The 14,413-nt window shown below is 40.6% G+C and overlaps 4 protein-coding genes across 6 annotated transcripts in view; 3 read left to right on the top strand and 1 right to left on the bottom strand.

Moving 5' to 3' along the window:
• Positions 1 to 14,413, top strand: part of ADCY6 (adenylate cyclase 6) — a 934,310-nt gene that overhangs the window by 605,955 nt on the left and 313,942 nt on the right. The window lies entirely within an intron of this gene.
• Positions 1 to 14,413, bottom strand: part of LOC310698257 (17-beta-hydroxysteroid dehydrogenase type 6-like) — a 164,937-nt gene that overhangs the window by 59,778 nt on the left and 90,746 nt on the right. The gene's annotated exons all lie outside the window — the stretch shown is intronic.
• Positions 1 to 14,413, top strand: part of LOC310698188 (retinol dehydrogenase 7-like) — a gene marked incomplete at its 5' end in the record, with an annotated part of 64,955 nt that overhangs the window by 38,986 nt on the left and 11,556 nt on the right. Inside the window, 5 exons of one of the 3 annotated variants that reach the window (XM_083485073.1) lie at positions 4,694 to 4,774; positions 4,880 to 5,201; positions 5,762 to 6,020; positions 6,678 to 6,835; positions 8,845 to 9,398. In XM_083485073.1, coding sequence (XP_083341199.1) covers positions 4,889 to 5,201; positions 5,762 to 6,020; positions 6,678 to 6,835; positions 8,845 to 9,062 — 948 coding nt within the window. In that variant the 3' untranslated portion in view covers positions 9,063 to 9,398. Of the gene's footprint in view, positions 1 to 4,693; positions 4,775 to 4,879; positions 5,202 to 5,761; positions 6,021 to 6,677; positions 6,836 to 8,844; positions 9,399 to 14,413 lie in introns of those variants that run through there. The other 2 variants (XM_083485071.1, XM_083485072.1) reach the window with 2 other exon arrangements.
• Positions 8,989 to 14,413, top strand: part of LOC310698284 (retinol dehydrogenase 7-like) — a 48,507-nt gene continuing 43,082 nt past the window's right edge. The window contains exon 1 of the mRNA XM_083485343.1: positions 8,989 to 9,087. The gene's annotated coding sequence lies outside the window, so the exon portion shown is untranslated. The remainder of the gene's footprint in view (positions 9,088 to 14,413) is intronic.

Genomic DNA, 14,413 nt, shown 5'->3' on the forward strand with positions numbered 1-14,413 from the left:
AAGCAGTTGGCCCCTTATCTCTCTCGTCCTGACCTAGCCACTGTGATCCATGCGACGGTCACCTCCAGACTGGATTATTGTAACTCGCTCTACGTGGGGCTGCCCTTGAGACTGACCCAGAAACTCCAGCGGGTGCAGAATGCCGCGGCGAGACTCCTTATGGGGTCCTCGCTGCGAGAGCACATTCATCCGGTATTATACCAGCTGCACTGGCTCCCGGTGGAGTACAGGATCAGGTTTAAGGTGCTGGTTTTAACCTTTAAAGCCCTATACGGCCTAGGACCCTCGTACCTACGGGACCGCCTCTCCTGGTATGCCCCACAGAGAAACCTACGGTCTGCAAATAATAACATCCTCAAGGTCCCAGGCCTCAGAGAGGTTAGGCTGGCCTCAACTAGAGCCCAGGGCCTTCTCGGCTGCGGCTCCAAACTGGTGGAATGCTCTGTCACAAGAGACTAGGGCCCTGCGGGACTTGACATCTTTCCGCAGGGCCTGCAAGACAGAGTTGTTCCGCCAGGCTTTTGGTCAGGGCGCAGCCTGACTCCCTCCTCTGGCAACCTGCACAGAATTTTGTTTAATCGGTTGCCATCAATTTGATTTTAACTAATTTTTATAATGAAATATTTTTAGAATGTGTTATTATTTGATTGTTTATTTGATTGTTGTTAGCCGCCCTGAGCCCGGCTTTGGCTGGGGAGGGCGGGATATAAATAAAAATTATTATTATTATTATTATTATTGTGATGTGATGTCCTGTTTTTGCTTAATATGCTGTTTTCTATTTTTCCTTTTTCCTTTTTGTAACCTTTCAAATTTTAATAAATATTATTAAAAAAAAAACAACAACAAGAAATATAAATGTGTATAAAGACAATTAGGAAAAAGTATGGTCTGAGATAAAAAGGAATTTAGAAATATGGAGTAGAATGAACCTTTCCCTGCTAGGAAGAATTGCAGCGGTAAAAATGAATGTGTTGCCGAAAATGCTCTTTCTCTTCCAGACAGTCCCAGTAATGGGACAATCCCCAGTAATGAGGATGATTGCCTCAAAAGATGGCAAAAAGATATTTCTAAGTTTATCGGGGTGGGGGTGGGGCAAAAGGCCAAGGATAAAACATAAGAGACTTACAGATACAACAGAAAGATGGGGCTTCGCCCTCTCAGATCTTAAACTGTATTATGAGGCTGCATGTTTGGTATGGACTGGATAAAACTGGAAAAGGAAGAAGCATTAGATTTGGAAGGTACGATAACAGATACGGATGGCGTGCATACATATGGTATGGGAAAGGGAAAGTACATAAAGGATTTTACAATCATATAATCAGAAGATCATTAATGAGAGTATGGGAGAGGTACAAAGATTTAATAGAACAAAAAACACCTTGGTGGTTATCACCAATTGAAGTTTCATTACTCAAACTGCTTGGCAAAAAGGGAAAGTGGCCTAAATATAGAGACTTACTGAGAGATCAAGAAGGAAAATGGAAATTAAAAGATTATAAGGAAATCAAGGATCATGTCCAGAGTTGGTTGCATTATAGACAATTATACGAAATGTATAAGGAAAATAACAAAAAAGGGTTTAGCTATACAGTGGTACCTCAGGTTAAATACACTTCAGGTTACATACGCTTCAGGTTACAGACTCCGCTAACCCAGAAATAGTGCTTCAGGTTAAGAACTTTGCTTCAGGATGAGAACAGAAATCGTGCTCCGGGGGCACGGCAGTAGCTGGAGGCCCCATTAGCTAAAGTGGTGCTTCAGGTTAAGAACAGTTTCAGGTTAAGTACGGACCTCTGGAACGAATTAAGAACTTAACTCGAGGTACCACTGTACAATCTCTAGATTCCCAAATGAGGTTATAGAAGAAGTGAAGTTGTTGAAGAAAGCATATAGTATTCTGATAGAATGGGAAACAAAAGATGAGGAGGTCAAATCAGTCATGATTAAATGGGTACAAGATATAGGACATAATATACAATTTGAGGATTGGGAAAAGCTGTGGAACGTAGATTTGAAATTTACAGACTGTTCTCTTTTGAAAGAAAACAATATGAAAATGATGTATAGATTGTATATTACACCAGTAAAAATGGAAAAATGTATAAAACTGGGTTAAATACATGTTGGAAATATGATACAAAGTACCTTCTTTTTATTTACATGTGGTGGGAATGTAGAGAAATTTAAAAATTTTGGGAGATGATACACAACGAATTGAAAAAAAAAGTTCAAAATGACACTTGTAAAAGAAACGGAAGCATTTTTGTTAGGGATTTTAGGACAAGACCTGCCAAGAAAAAGAAAGAACTTATTCATGTATGCTACAACAGCGGCAAGAGTCTTCTTAGTACAAGGATGGAAGAATGAGGAAATCCCAACGAAAGAACAATGGCAAGAAAAACTGATGAGCTATGCGAGTTGGCAAAGTTAACACATAAATTGCTTGAGAAGGACAACCACGACTTCAAGGAAGAATGGGAATTATTTAAAAACTATTTAAAAAGACAACAAAAGGATTTGGACTCCGTGGCAGGTTTTGAATAAACATCCACAAATTTATTGTTGTTGTTGTTTAGTTGTTTAGTCGTGTCCGACTCTTTGTGACCCCATGGACCAGAGCACGCCAGGCACCCCTGTCTTCCACTGCCTCCCGCAGCTTGGTCAGACTCATGTTTGTCGCTTCAAGAACACTGTCCAACCATCTCGTCCTCTGTCGTCCCCTTCTCCTTGTGCCCTCCATCTTTCCCAACATCAGGGTCTTTTCCAGGGACTCTTTCTCTTCTCATGAGGTGGCCAAAGTATTGGAGTCTCAGCTTCAGGATCTGTCCTTCCAGTGAGCACTCAGGGCTGATTTCCTTCAGAATGGATGCGTTTGATCTTCTTGAAGTCCACGGGACTCTCAAGAGTCTCCTCCAGCACCGTAATTCAAAAGCATCAATTCTTCGGCGATCAGCCTTCTTTATTAGTAGAACAGATTTATTAGTAGAACAGATTTTGTTCGCGAACCGAGGTACCACTGTACTAGAATTCATGCACCAAAGCAAGCTGGCCGGATTGAGCCTCACTCTTCCTACTCTAGGTGAAATATAATTTTGCAAGCACTCTGCCCATCTTTCTATCAGCAGGAGGGATGTGCTTCCGCAAGAAAGATACTCTCAACCCCAGGCTTTCTTCCTGCTGTAGACAAATGGCTTGAGTTATTTGCTCTATCTATACATGAACAGAACACAGGGGAAAGGGGCTGAATGTGCAGCACGGAGCTCTGCAGTGGGAGGGATTTGGTGTGTTTCCTTCACCAACAGATTCCACAGTTAGTTCAAAGAATCTCAGCACCTAACTGGGTTAATGTTTGCCAGAAGGGAGGAGCTCCGTTTGCAGCCAATGGATTATGAAAAACAGCAGCAGGCAGATAAGGAGCAACTGTAAACGGGAGAAGAAAGCATTGCCTTTCCTGCCGCACAACTGAAGCTGAGAGCCTTTCCTCTAACCAACTGCAGGTCTATCTCTTCCCTTTTCAAAATCAAATCAAATCAAATCAAATCAAATCAAATCAAATCAAAATTGTCCAGTAGCACCTTATAGACCAACTAAGTTTGTTTTGGTATAAGCTTTCATGTGTATGTGTATCTGAAGAAGTGTGCATACACACGGAAGTTTATACCAAACCTAAGTTGGTCTATTGCTACTGAACAATTTTTTTATTTTGACTGCGTCAGACCCACATGGCTACCTACCTGAATATTCCCTTTTTAATTATACATGATAGCCAGTAACTTCCTGTGCCCACTAACATGTGCTTATTACAACTTTATTTTAAGCTAATATTCAGTAGGTGACACTTTTTTCACGTTTCAGGCTGGGGGAGAGAGGAAACTTCACTTCCTGAATTTCTTCTTCCTTTGCACCCCTGAAAGGCCCACAAACATTTCCAGAAAAAGTTCAGAACTCTAAAAGGTACAAGATCTACCCCAGTCAATAATAATAATAATAATAATAATAATAATAATAATCTGGCTGGGTTTCTGAAGCAACTCTGGGTGGCTTCCAATAAAAGATTAAAAATACATTAGAACATCAGTCATTAAAAACTTCTCTAAACAGAGCTGCCTTCAGATGTCTTCTAAATGTCAGATAGTTGTTTATTTCTTTGACATCTGATGGGAGGGCGTTCCACAGGGCAGGTGCCACTACCAAGAAGGCCGTCTGCCTGGTTCCCTGTAACCTCACTTCTCACAGGGAGGGAACTGCCAGAAAGCCCTTGGAGCTGGACCTCGGTGTTTGGGCTGAAAGATGGGGGTGGAGACGCTCCTTCAGGTATACTGAGCTGAGGCCTTTTAGGGCTTTAACAGTCAGCACGAAGCACATGCCATTTTCTGACACCCCCCCCCCCTCAGTGGTGACACCTGGAGCGAACCACCCCACCCCCCTTCCTCCACCCCTGGGGAGAGTTTGATCACACAAAACAAATTGGGGATCGGACGTTAAGTAAGTGCAATATGTAGTGCAATAATGGCAAAATAATGACCTGTTGGCTGCTAATGCTGAGCTTGCACAATATTTGAGCAGCTGCTAATGTCTATAGATGTAAATAGGATCATACTGTTCCACTTTATTTAGTTGTTTAGTTAATAAGCAGCTAGCTAGAGCTATTATTTATACTTATTTTAGCCTGCCTCTGCTCCAAGCAGCTCTTTGCTTCATGCAAAAATTCTCCTTCCCCTCAACAACACTGCGAGGAATGCTAAATAAAGCGGTGGAAACATAAAAGGTCTTCCTGTGAACTTCTTGGTGGAGGAGGAATTAGAAATCTCCTCCTCCAAGTCCTGCCGGGGGCGTGTATGCATCCTAATGCTTGAATTCTTTTTCCCTGCAGGTTTCAGCCATGTGGGTCTACCTGGCTGCCCTGCTGGGGCTTTACTTCCTTCGCCGATGGTACCAGGAGAGGCAGACGGTGGAGAACCTGACGGAGAAATATGTCTTCATCACGGGGTGTGACTCTGGCTTTGGAAACCTACTTGCCAGGCAGCTGGATGCCCGGGGCCTGCGGGTGCTGGCAGCCTGTCTCACTCAGAAGGGGGCAGAGCAGCTGGACAAGGCCACGTCAGAGCGCTTGAAAACCACCATTCTGGATGTCACCAGCACAGAGAGTGTGGCGGCAGCGACAGAGTGGGTGAAAGGGTGCATTGGAAGCAAAGGTGAATCTCTACCTTCCTTGTGCTGCCTCTGTGCTATTGGTGGGATGGGGGATTAGAATTGCCTCTCTGTATTCATTTGTAGGCTACTTTCCCCACATACCGTATTTTTTGCTCTGTAAGACTCACTTTTTCCCTCCTAAAAAGTAAGGGGAAATGTGTGTGGGTCTTATGGAGTGAATGCAGGCTGCACAGCTATCCCAGAAGCCAGAACAGCAAGAGGGATTGCTGCTTTCACTGTGCAGCGATCCCTCTTGTTGTTCTGGCTTCTGAGATTCAGAATATTTTTTTCCTTGTTTTCCTCCTCCAAAAACTAGGTGCGTCTTATGGTCTGGTGCGCCTTATAGAGCGAAAAATATGGTAATTGTGCCCAAAAAGGCTCACAATGTGTGAAATGAAGAATAGGGATAACAATTCAGAAAAAAATAGTATTAGGAAGAATTGTGATAAGGGTTCCATAAGTAAACACAAACAATCTATGCATGTGATTAGCTTATTTCCAACTTTATTGAGCTCTGCTAAGGTTTCCTAAGAGGATGAACATGCCTTCTTTCTTCACACAGGACTCTGGGGCTTGGTGAACAATGCGGGTATGGGGATCCCAACAGCTCCCAATGAGTGGCTGACCAAAGATGACTTTGCAAAGGTGATCAATGTCAACCTTCTTGGGATGATTGATGTGACGCTACACATGGTGCCCCTGGTGAGGAGAGCCAGAGGGAGGGTGGTCAACTTGTGCAGTACGATGGGACGCCTGGCCTGCTATGGAGGTGGTTACTGCCCATCCAAGTTTGGTGCGGAAGCCTTCTCTGACAGCCTGAGGTAAACAGAGCAGCTCTGTAGTTTCTTCTTTGCAACATGCAACCTCCAAATGGGTCATTCCATATCAAGTGAATTAATGCATTGAAAGAATTCTTCTTAGTACTTCATCTCATGAACATTACAACAAAATACATATCAAACAGAATTATGAAAAATATACATTTTTGTATTTGCAAGCCTGAGATAGGATGTGTGGCTCTCAGGCCACTTTTGCTGTCCATGCTCTAGATGGTTTTGTCTAGCTCTTAGGTCAGCCTGCCTGGCCATGTTGCTGGTGTCACTTAGGAGAATAGCAAAGGCCTTTGAGAATAGAATACCTCAATGTGATGTGTAGAAAAGTTGATTATGGTGTTTAAAAATGTGCGTATTTCAGCTATTTATATACCACTTAATTATCAAAGTGTCAACTTTAGAGAACCAGCAGCAGTTTGAAGCACCAGCATTCTGATGGCTGCTTCTTAATAAAACTAATGTTGTGTTCTATAGAACCCATTGCAGGGCCAGGCTCATGCAAGAGGGCACAAGATAGGGAGCTGTATTTCCCTTTTCTCTCTCTCTCTCTCTTCTTTTCAAAAAGAAAGATGTTCCTTTCCATGCATGACCTGCAATATTACTGTGGCTCAGTAACAAATTCTTTACTTTTCTTCTCCAATTCAGGAGAGAGCTCCATCCTTTTGGAGTCCAAGTCAGCATAATTGAACCTGGTGGTTTCAAAACACCTATTGTCTCAAATGCACTAGAAAATTTTCAGACTGTATGGAGCCGGGTACCTTCTGACATCAGACACTGTTATGGGCAGCAGTACTTTGAGCAATGTGAGTAGAGATGGGGGAGAAAATCAGTTCAATTTGCATTTTAATGCAGACTACAGATTGTCAAGAAAGCAAAATATTTGGATATAGATCTAACTATGAAGAATATTAATCTGTTTAAAAATAACTATGAAAAAGTTTGGAAAGGAATAAGAAAAGATTTTGAAACCTAGAGCAGACTAAAGTTATCACTATGGGGAAGAATCTCCATAATAAAGATGAATGGTTTCCCAAAAATGTTATATTTGTTCCAAACGATAGCAATTATAAACAAAGAAAATTGCTTCGAAGAATGGAGGAAAAATATAATGAGATTCGTATGGCAAGGGAAACCACGGATAAAATATAAATTATTGACGGAAAGAAAAGAAAGGGGAGGATTGGCATTGCCAAATTTAAAATTATATTATGAAGCAGAATGTTAAATATGGGTAAGAGATTGGATTAGATTAGAAAATTTTTTTATATTAGACCTTGAAAGCTTCAAGGTATCTCAATTATGAGAAGGTAAAATCATATACTTAGAAGTGCACTGTATAAGGTTTGGAACAAATATAGACTACAGTTGGAACCAAAGACACCTTGGTGGATATTGCTGCTGGAGGCATATGCTGTAAAAAAACTGAATATGAGAACAAATTGGCCAACATATAGACAACTATTGGAAGAGGAACAAGGGAAATTCAGATTAAAACCCTTTGAAGAGATACGGCAATATGAAATTGAGAGATGGCATTATATACAACAAGGAGTATATTTAATTTTGATCCAAAGAAAGGCTTTGCAAAAGAGGATTCAAAATTTAATACTACAATAATTCAGAACAATAAGAAATTGTTATCTAAAACATATAATCTTTTATTGGACTGGGAATTGATGGATGAAGAAGTGAAAGAAACGGTGATTAAATGGGCCCGGGATGTTGGACATACTATTTATCTAGAGCAATGAGAGAAACTCTAGTGAGAAGATATACGATTTACTGCCTCATACACAATCAAAGAAAATTTTGTTAAGATGTTCTACAGGTGGTATTTAATGCCAGCTAAGTTGGCAAAGATATATAAATTGAAATCCAACATTTGTTGGAGATGTGGTAAAGAAATAGGAACAACAATACATATGTGGTGGAGGTGAGAGGAAATGAAGAAATTCTGGACAGTAATACATGAAGAATTAAAGAAGATGTTGAAAATCTCAATAAAAAAACAACAACCAGAGATGTATCTCCTGGAATTGATAGGGGAAGAGATATCAAGGGGGGGGGGAGAATCTTCTTATATGCAAGTACAGCTGCTAGAGTAGTGATTGCTGCTAAATGGAAGTCACAAACTCTACCCTCAAGGGAGGAATGGATTTGTAAATTAAATGAATATTTAGCTTTGGCAAAACTAACAGCTATTATAAGAAATCAATCGAATCAAAAATTTAAAAAGGAGTGGAAATGTTTTGATGAATATATGGGAAAATATTGCTCAAAAAAAGATATGCTAATATTCCTTGATTAAAATGTAAAGTATCTGAGGGGAGGTAAATTAGTAAAGAAGGATAATAAGAATACATAGAAGATTTGAGCAGATTGTAGAACGCAAAGATAAATGTAATCTCAGAATGTAGAGGAAATCGAGTGGGGGAAGAGGGAAGCAGGGGGAGGGAAAAGAATATTATGCTTGATTGATGATTTAAATGATAAATATATGTGGGGATGGGGAAGATGTGGGGATGGATTTGGTATATTTGCATTGTGATGTAATATAGAAAAAAACCAATAAAAAAGAAGAAGAAGAAAGAAACATAAGAAAACTGACATACAGCTTTCCCTCTAAATTTGCACTCACCAAATTTGGCGATGCAGTCTGGAAGCACCTGAAGGTTCTTTTCTTTGGCGTCCAAAATAGTTCCAGATGTTCCTCCTTTGATTTAGCTATCATAGGGAGAATGCTCAGAAGATTAAATTTGCCTCCTGTGTTGCTGCAGATCCAACTGTTCATTTGTTTGTTTCTCTCACACAGGTTGCAAAGCGTTCCAAGAACTCCTTGATGGTTGCAGCGACAAGCTTCACCTGGTCACCGACTGCATAGAACATGCCCTGACATCCTGCTCCCCTCGCACTCGCTACTCTCCAGGCTGGGATGCAAAGCTCTTCTACCTTCCTGTCTCTTACTTGCCAACCACCATTGCAGACTATGTGTTGACCCGCTCTGGGCCCAAACCAGCACAAGCCATGTAGATGATTGTGAAGAACAACATGACAGGTGGCCAAACAATCTATGGATGGAACATTGAATCTTTTAGGATCTTATTGAGATGCAGGCTTAGCAATCAGTAGCTGTAAAGAGAAATAGTTTTATTTTAATTTTTTTACTGATGATTGGCTGATGCAGCTTAGGCTCAAAACTTTACTACCCATTTATCTAGGAATAAACCTTACTGAACTCAGTGCCACCTACTGTAAGACTGAGTGGCCATACACTTTCTGCCACACCTTTACCTTACTCTCCAGCCAAGTGGTCTTGAAGGAGTTATAAGTGGTGTAAAAAGATAAAACATCTTCTTTCATTCCCCACTTATCTGGTTCTAAGGAGGTTTATTTGGAATCATTCTTGCAAAGTTTGGAATTGACTTAGAACCAGCTGTAAAGAACCAAACAGGAACAATTTAGTCCCCTCTCCCCACAAAAATCCTGGGAACTGTAGTATAAGGATTCTAGGTAAAGGTAAAGGGGACCCCTGACCACTAGGTCCAGTCGTGACCGACTCTGGGGTTGCAGCACTCATCTCGCTTTATTGGCCGAGGGAGCCGGCGTACAGCTTCCGGGTCATGTGGCCAGCATGACTAAGCCACTTCTGGCAAACCAGAGCAGCGCACGGAAACGCCGTTTACCTTCCCACCGGAGTGGTACCTATTTATCTACTTGCACTTTGACGTGCTTTTGAACTGCTAGGTTGGCAGGAGCAGGGACTGAGCGATGGGAGCTCATCCCATCGCGGGGATTCGAACTGCCGATCTTCTGTTCAGTAAGTCCTAGGCTCTGTGGTTTAACCCACAGCGCCACCCGCGTTCTAGGAATAATCTATAGTTCCTTGGAGTGGGGGAAAGATGTGCTTCCCACAAACCAACTGGAATGATTGCTCAAGTAAAGCTCATTATAATCTATGTGTAAGCTTTGTGCAGGTAAAGAAGGTCACCTGGAGGCCAACAGGCAGTCCCAACATTCCTCTGTTTCAGCAATTGCCGGGACATGTCTGCAGTACACAAACTCAGGCAACCTTAGACCTAAAGCCGCAGGGCTAAGCAGCAAAATGTGAGCTTATAAAACTTGAAGCAGCAGCGCATGGGTGTTGCATAGGCACTGGTGTCATCAGTTTATGAACCTGGTGGTCTTTCCGTGGGGCCTATACATCACCCCTCCTCACTTTTCCCTTCAACATGAATCTTCTGGTTACCCTTCCCCCTTCCTTGAAGCATACCTAGATCTGTGCTAAGCAAGAAAGAACAGTGATCTTCTCCACTCCTTTCAGTTCTGAATGGTTTCAGCACTCCAATTTATTGACACCCACACTATGTAAACCATAAGCAAACTGACACACAGCTATCCCTCTGAATTTGCACTCGCCAAAATTTCGCAATGCGGTCTGGAAGCACCAGAAAGTTATTTTCTTTGGCATCCAAAATAGTTCCAGATGTTCCTCCTTTGATTTAGCTATCGTAGAGAGAAATGCCCAGAAGATTAAATTTGCCTCCCGTGTTGCTGCAGATCCACATTTTCATTTGTGTGTTTCTCTCACACAGGTTGCAAATCATTCCAACAAGTCATGTGTGGAGTCTGTCTCTATTTACGCACTAAAATTCATGCACCAAAGCAAGTCGGCCAGGTCCAGCCTCACCCTTCCTTTAAATATATATATATAATATAAATTTATATATATATAATATAAATTTATATATATATAATATAAATTTATATATATATATATATATATATATATATATATATATATATATATATATATATATATATATGCAGGTTTTGGTGTCTTCGGGTGTCTTCCCGTGTAAGAGTTGGGGTGTCTAGGCGACGTTTCGACGAGGTCTCACTCGTCATCTTCAGGCTGGTGCTTTCGGCTTCTTGTTACTGGTACAGAGCAGGATCTCAGTGTTTGAGTTCCTATAAATACTGTTGAGGGGGTGTGGTGTATAGCCTCCAACGTTCTGGGCAGAGAGGAAGTTCCCAGGTTAGTGTGCCTTTTCTTCTTTTGTTCCTTAATTACTTGAGGGATATCTTGAGTGATTTCTTGAGTGATATTCTGAGTACCACTTAGGTGGGTCATTAAGTGTGGATTAGTTGCTAAAGCTTTCGTGTCTTGACCTCTTGAGCTTGTGAAGAGTTTTTCTGAGAAGATGGCTGTACTGCACTTAGTTGTGCTCTGGCTTGGCTTCGTGTATAGGGGCGAGCTGTGGTTTTGTGCCACAGCTCGCCCCTATACACGAAGCCAAGCCAGAGCACAACTAAGTGCAGTACAGCCATCTTCTCAGAAAAACTCTTCACAAGCTCAAGAGGTCAAGACACGAAAGCTTTAGCAACTAATCCACACTTAATGACCCACCTAAGTGGTACTCAGAATATCACTCAAGAAATCACTCAAGATATCCCTCAAGTAATTAAGGAACAAAAGAAGAAAAGGCACACTAACCTGGGAACTTCCTCTCTGCCCAGAACGTTGGAGGCTATACACCACACCCCCTCAACAGTATTTATAGGAACTCAAACACTGAGATCCTGCTCTGTTCCAGTAACAAGAAGCCGAAAGCACCAGCCTGAAGATGACGAGTGAGACCTCGTCGAAACGTCGCCTAGACACCCCAACTCTTACACGGGAAGACACCCGAAGACACCAAAACCTGCATTCCTGTACCCGTGAAAATCTACGAAAGCAAATATATATATATATATATATATATATATATATATATATATATATATATATGCTTTCGTAGATTTTCACGGGTACAGGAATGCAGGTTTTGGTGTCTTCGGGTGTCTTCCCGTGTAAGAGTTGGGGTGTCTAGGACACCCCAACTCTTACACGGGAAGACACCCGAAGACACCAAAACCTGCATATATATATATATATATATATATATATATATATATATACATACGAAAACAAATATATATATATATAATTTAAACAAAACGTATTATCCAAAAAACATATCATCCTTAATTCCCCCCCATTTTTCCTCCCTCCCCCCACCCTCCCACACAACCCCCACCCACCCCCGACTTCCCTCTGTTCCAGTCTTTGATTTCTCTGTAAATGCTGTTCTCTGCATGTTACAAAGTCGTGTAGATCCTTAAATTGTTTAACTGATTATTGCCAATAAAAAGTTTGTTCATTCAAAACCTGTCAAGGAGTCCAATTCACTTTGTTGCCTCTTCAAATACTTTGTAAAGGGCTCCCATTCATCTTTAAAGTCACAGTTATCCTTGTCCCATAGCTTATGTGTTAATTTTGCCAGTTCTGCATAGTCTACCAGTTTTTCTTGCCATGATTCTTTAGTTGGAATTTCTTCAGTCTTCCATCCTTGTGCTATTAGGACTCTTGTGGGCATTGTCACATACATGAAGTTGTTTTTCAGCTTTTTTGGCAGGTCTTTCCCTACAATCCCTAACAAAAATGCTTCAGGTTTTTTGACAAATGTTAGATGGAACATTTTCTTCCATTCGTTACAGATCATTTCCCAATTTTTTAAAATTACATTACAATCCCACCACATATGATAAAATGTCCCCTCCTTTTCCTTACACTTCCAACATATATTTGAACTAGTTTTGTACATTTTCCCTAACTGCAGTGGTGTCACAAACTATCTGTACATCATCTTCATACAGTTCTCCTTCAACAGGGAACAGTCTGTAAATTTTAAATCAGTTTTCCATAATTTTTCCCAATCTTCCATCATAATGTTGTGACCTACATCTTGTGCCCATTTGATCATGACTGATTTTACCTCTTCATCTTTCGTCTCCCATTCTAATAGTATGCTGTATGCAGCCTTCAGTGATTTCACTTTCCCTTCAATCACTTCCATTTGAAACCTAGATCTTGTGTAGCTAAATCCTTACTTACTGTCTTTATATGTTTCAAATAATTGTCGAGAGTGCAACCAACTCTGAAAGTGATCTCTGATCTCATCGTAATCTCTTAATTTCCATTTTCCAACATGGTCCTTTAATAAATCAACACATGTGAGCCATTTTCCTTCCTTTCCTAGTGGTTTGAGCAGTAATGCTTCATGTGGTGAAAGCCACCACGGGGTCTTTTGTCCCAATAAATCTTTGTATCTCTCCCATACTCTCATTAATGATTTTCTAATTATATGGTTATAAAAACATCTACGAACCTTTCCTTTCCCGTACCATAGATATGCGAGCCAGCCAAATCTGTTGTCATGTCCTTCTAATTCTAATGCCTCTTTCTTATCCAATCTCATCCAGTCCCTGATGCATACCAAACAAGCAGATTCATAATACAATTTAAGGTCTGGGAGGGCAAACCCGCCTCTGTCTTTTATATCTGTAAGTATTTTATGTTTTATCCTTGGCCTCCCCCCCGCCCAGATAAATTTTGAAATCTCTCTCTCATTTTTAAAAAACATTCATCTTTCAGGATGGCTGGTATTGATTGAAAAAGAAATAGATTTTTTGGCAACACATTCATTTTGATCGCCGATATTTTTCCTAACAATGAGAGATTCATTCTGCTCCATATTTCTAAATTTCTTTTTACCTCAAGCCAAATTTTTTCATAATTATTTTTAAATAGGTTTATATTTCTTGATGTTAACCAAATCCCTAAATATTTGACTTTTTTATGGACTTCAATCTCAGTACTTTGCTCTAATTCTTTTCCCCCCTCTTCTTTTAAATTTTTAATTAATAGTTTAGTTTTATTCCTTTTTAACTTAAATCCTGCCACTTCCCCAAATTTCTGAATTTTTTCTATTACTTTAGGGAGTGAAGTTTTAGGTTCTTCCACTGTTATCACTAGATCATCTGCATATGCTTTTAACTTGAATTCGCTTTTCCCAGTTTTTACACCTGTAATCTCTTTGTCTGCTCTTATATTTTTGGCAAGTACTTCCAGGACCAGGATAAAAAATAATGGTAATAATGGGCATTCTTTTCTCGTTCCTTTTTGGATCTTACAATCATCCGTTATCACCTGATTTATAATTAATTTTGCCTTTTGTTCTGAATAAATTGCTGCTATTCCTTTTAAAAATTTTGAGCCGCTTCTGATTTGTTCTAGAAGCTTTATCATAAACTTCCAAGAAACATTATCAAAGGCTTTTTCAGCGTCTATAAACATCATAGCTGCTTTCTTTTCATTTTTAGCCTCCAGGTATTCTATTATGGACGAGGACGCGGGTGGCGCTGTGGGTTAAACCACAGTGCCTATGACTTGCAGATCAGAAGGTTGGTGGTTCAAATCCCCGTGACAGGGTGAGCTCCCGTTGCTTGGTCCCTGCTCCTGCCAACCTAGCAGTTCAAAAGCACGTCAAAGTGCAGGTAGA

Source organism: Podarcis liolepis, assembly GCF_965112155.1.
Source record: "Podarcis liolepis genome assembly, chromosome: 2".
Taxonomy (NCBI): Eukaryota; Metazoa; Chordata; class Lepidosauria; order Squamata; family Lacertidae; genus Podarcis; species Podarcis liolepis.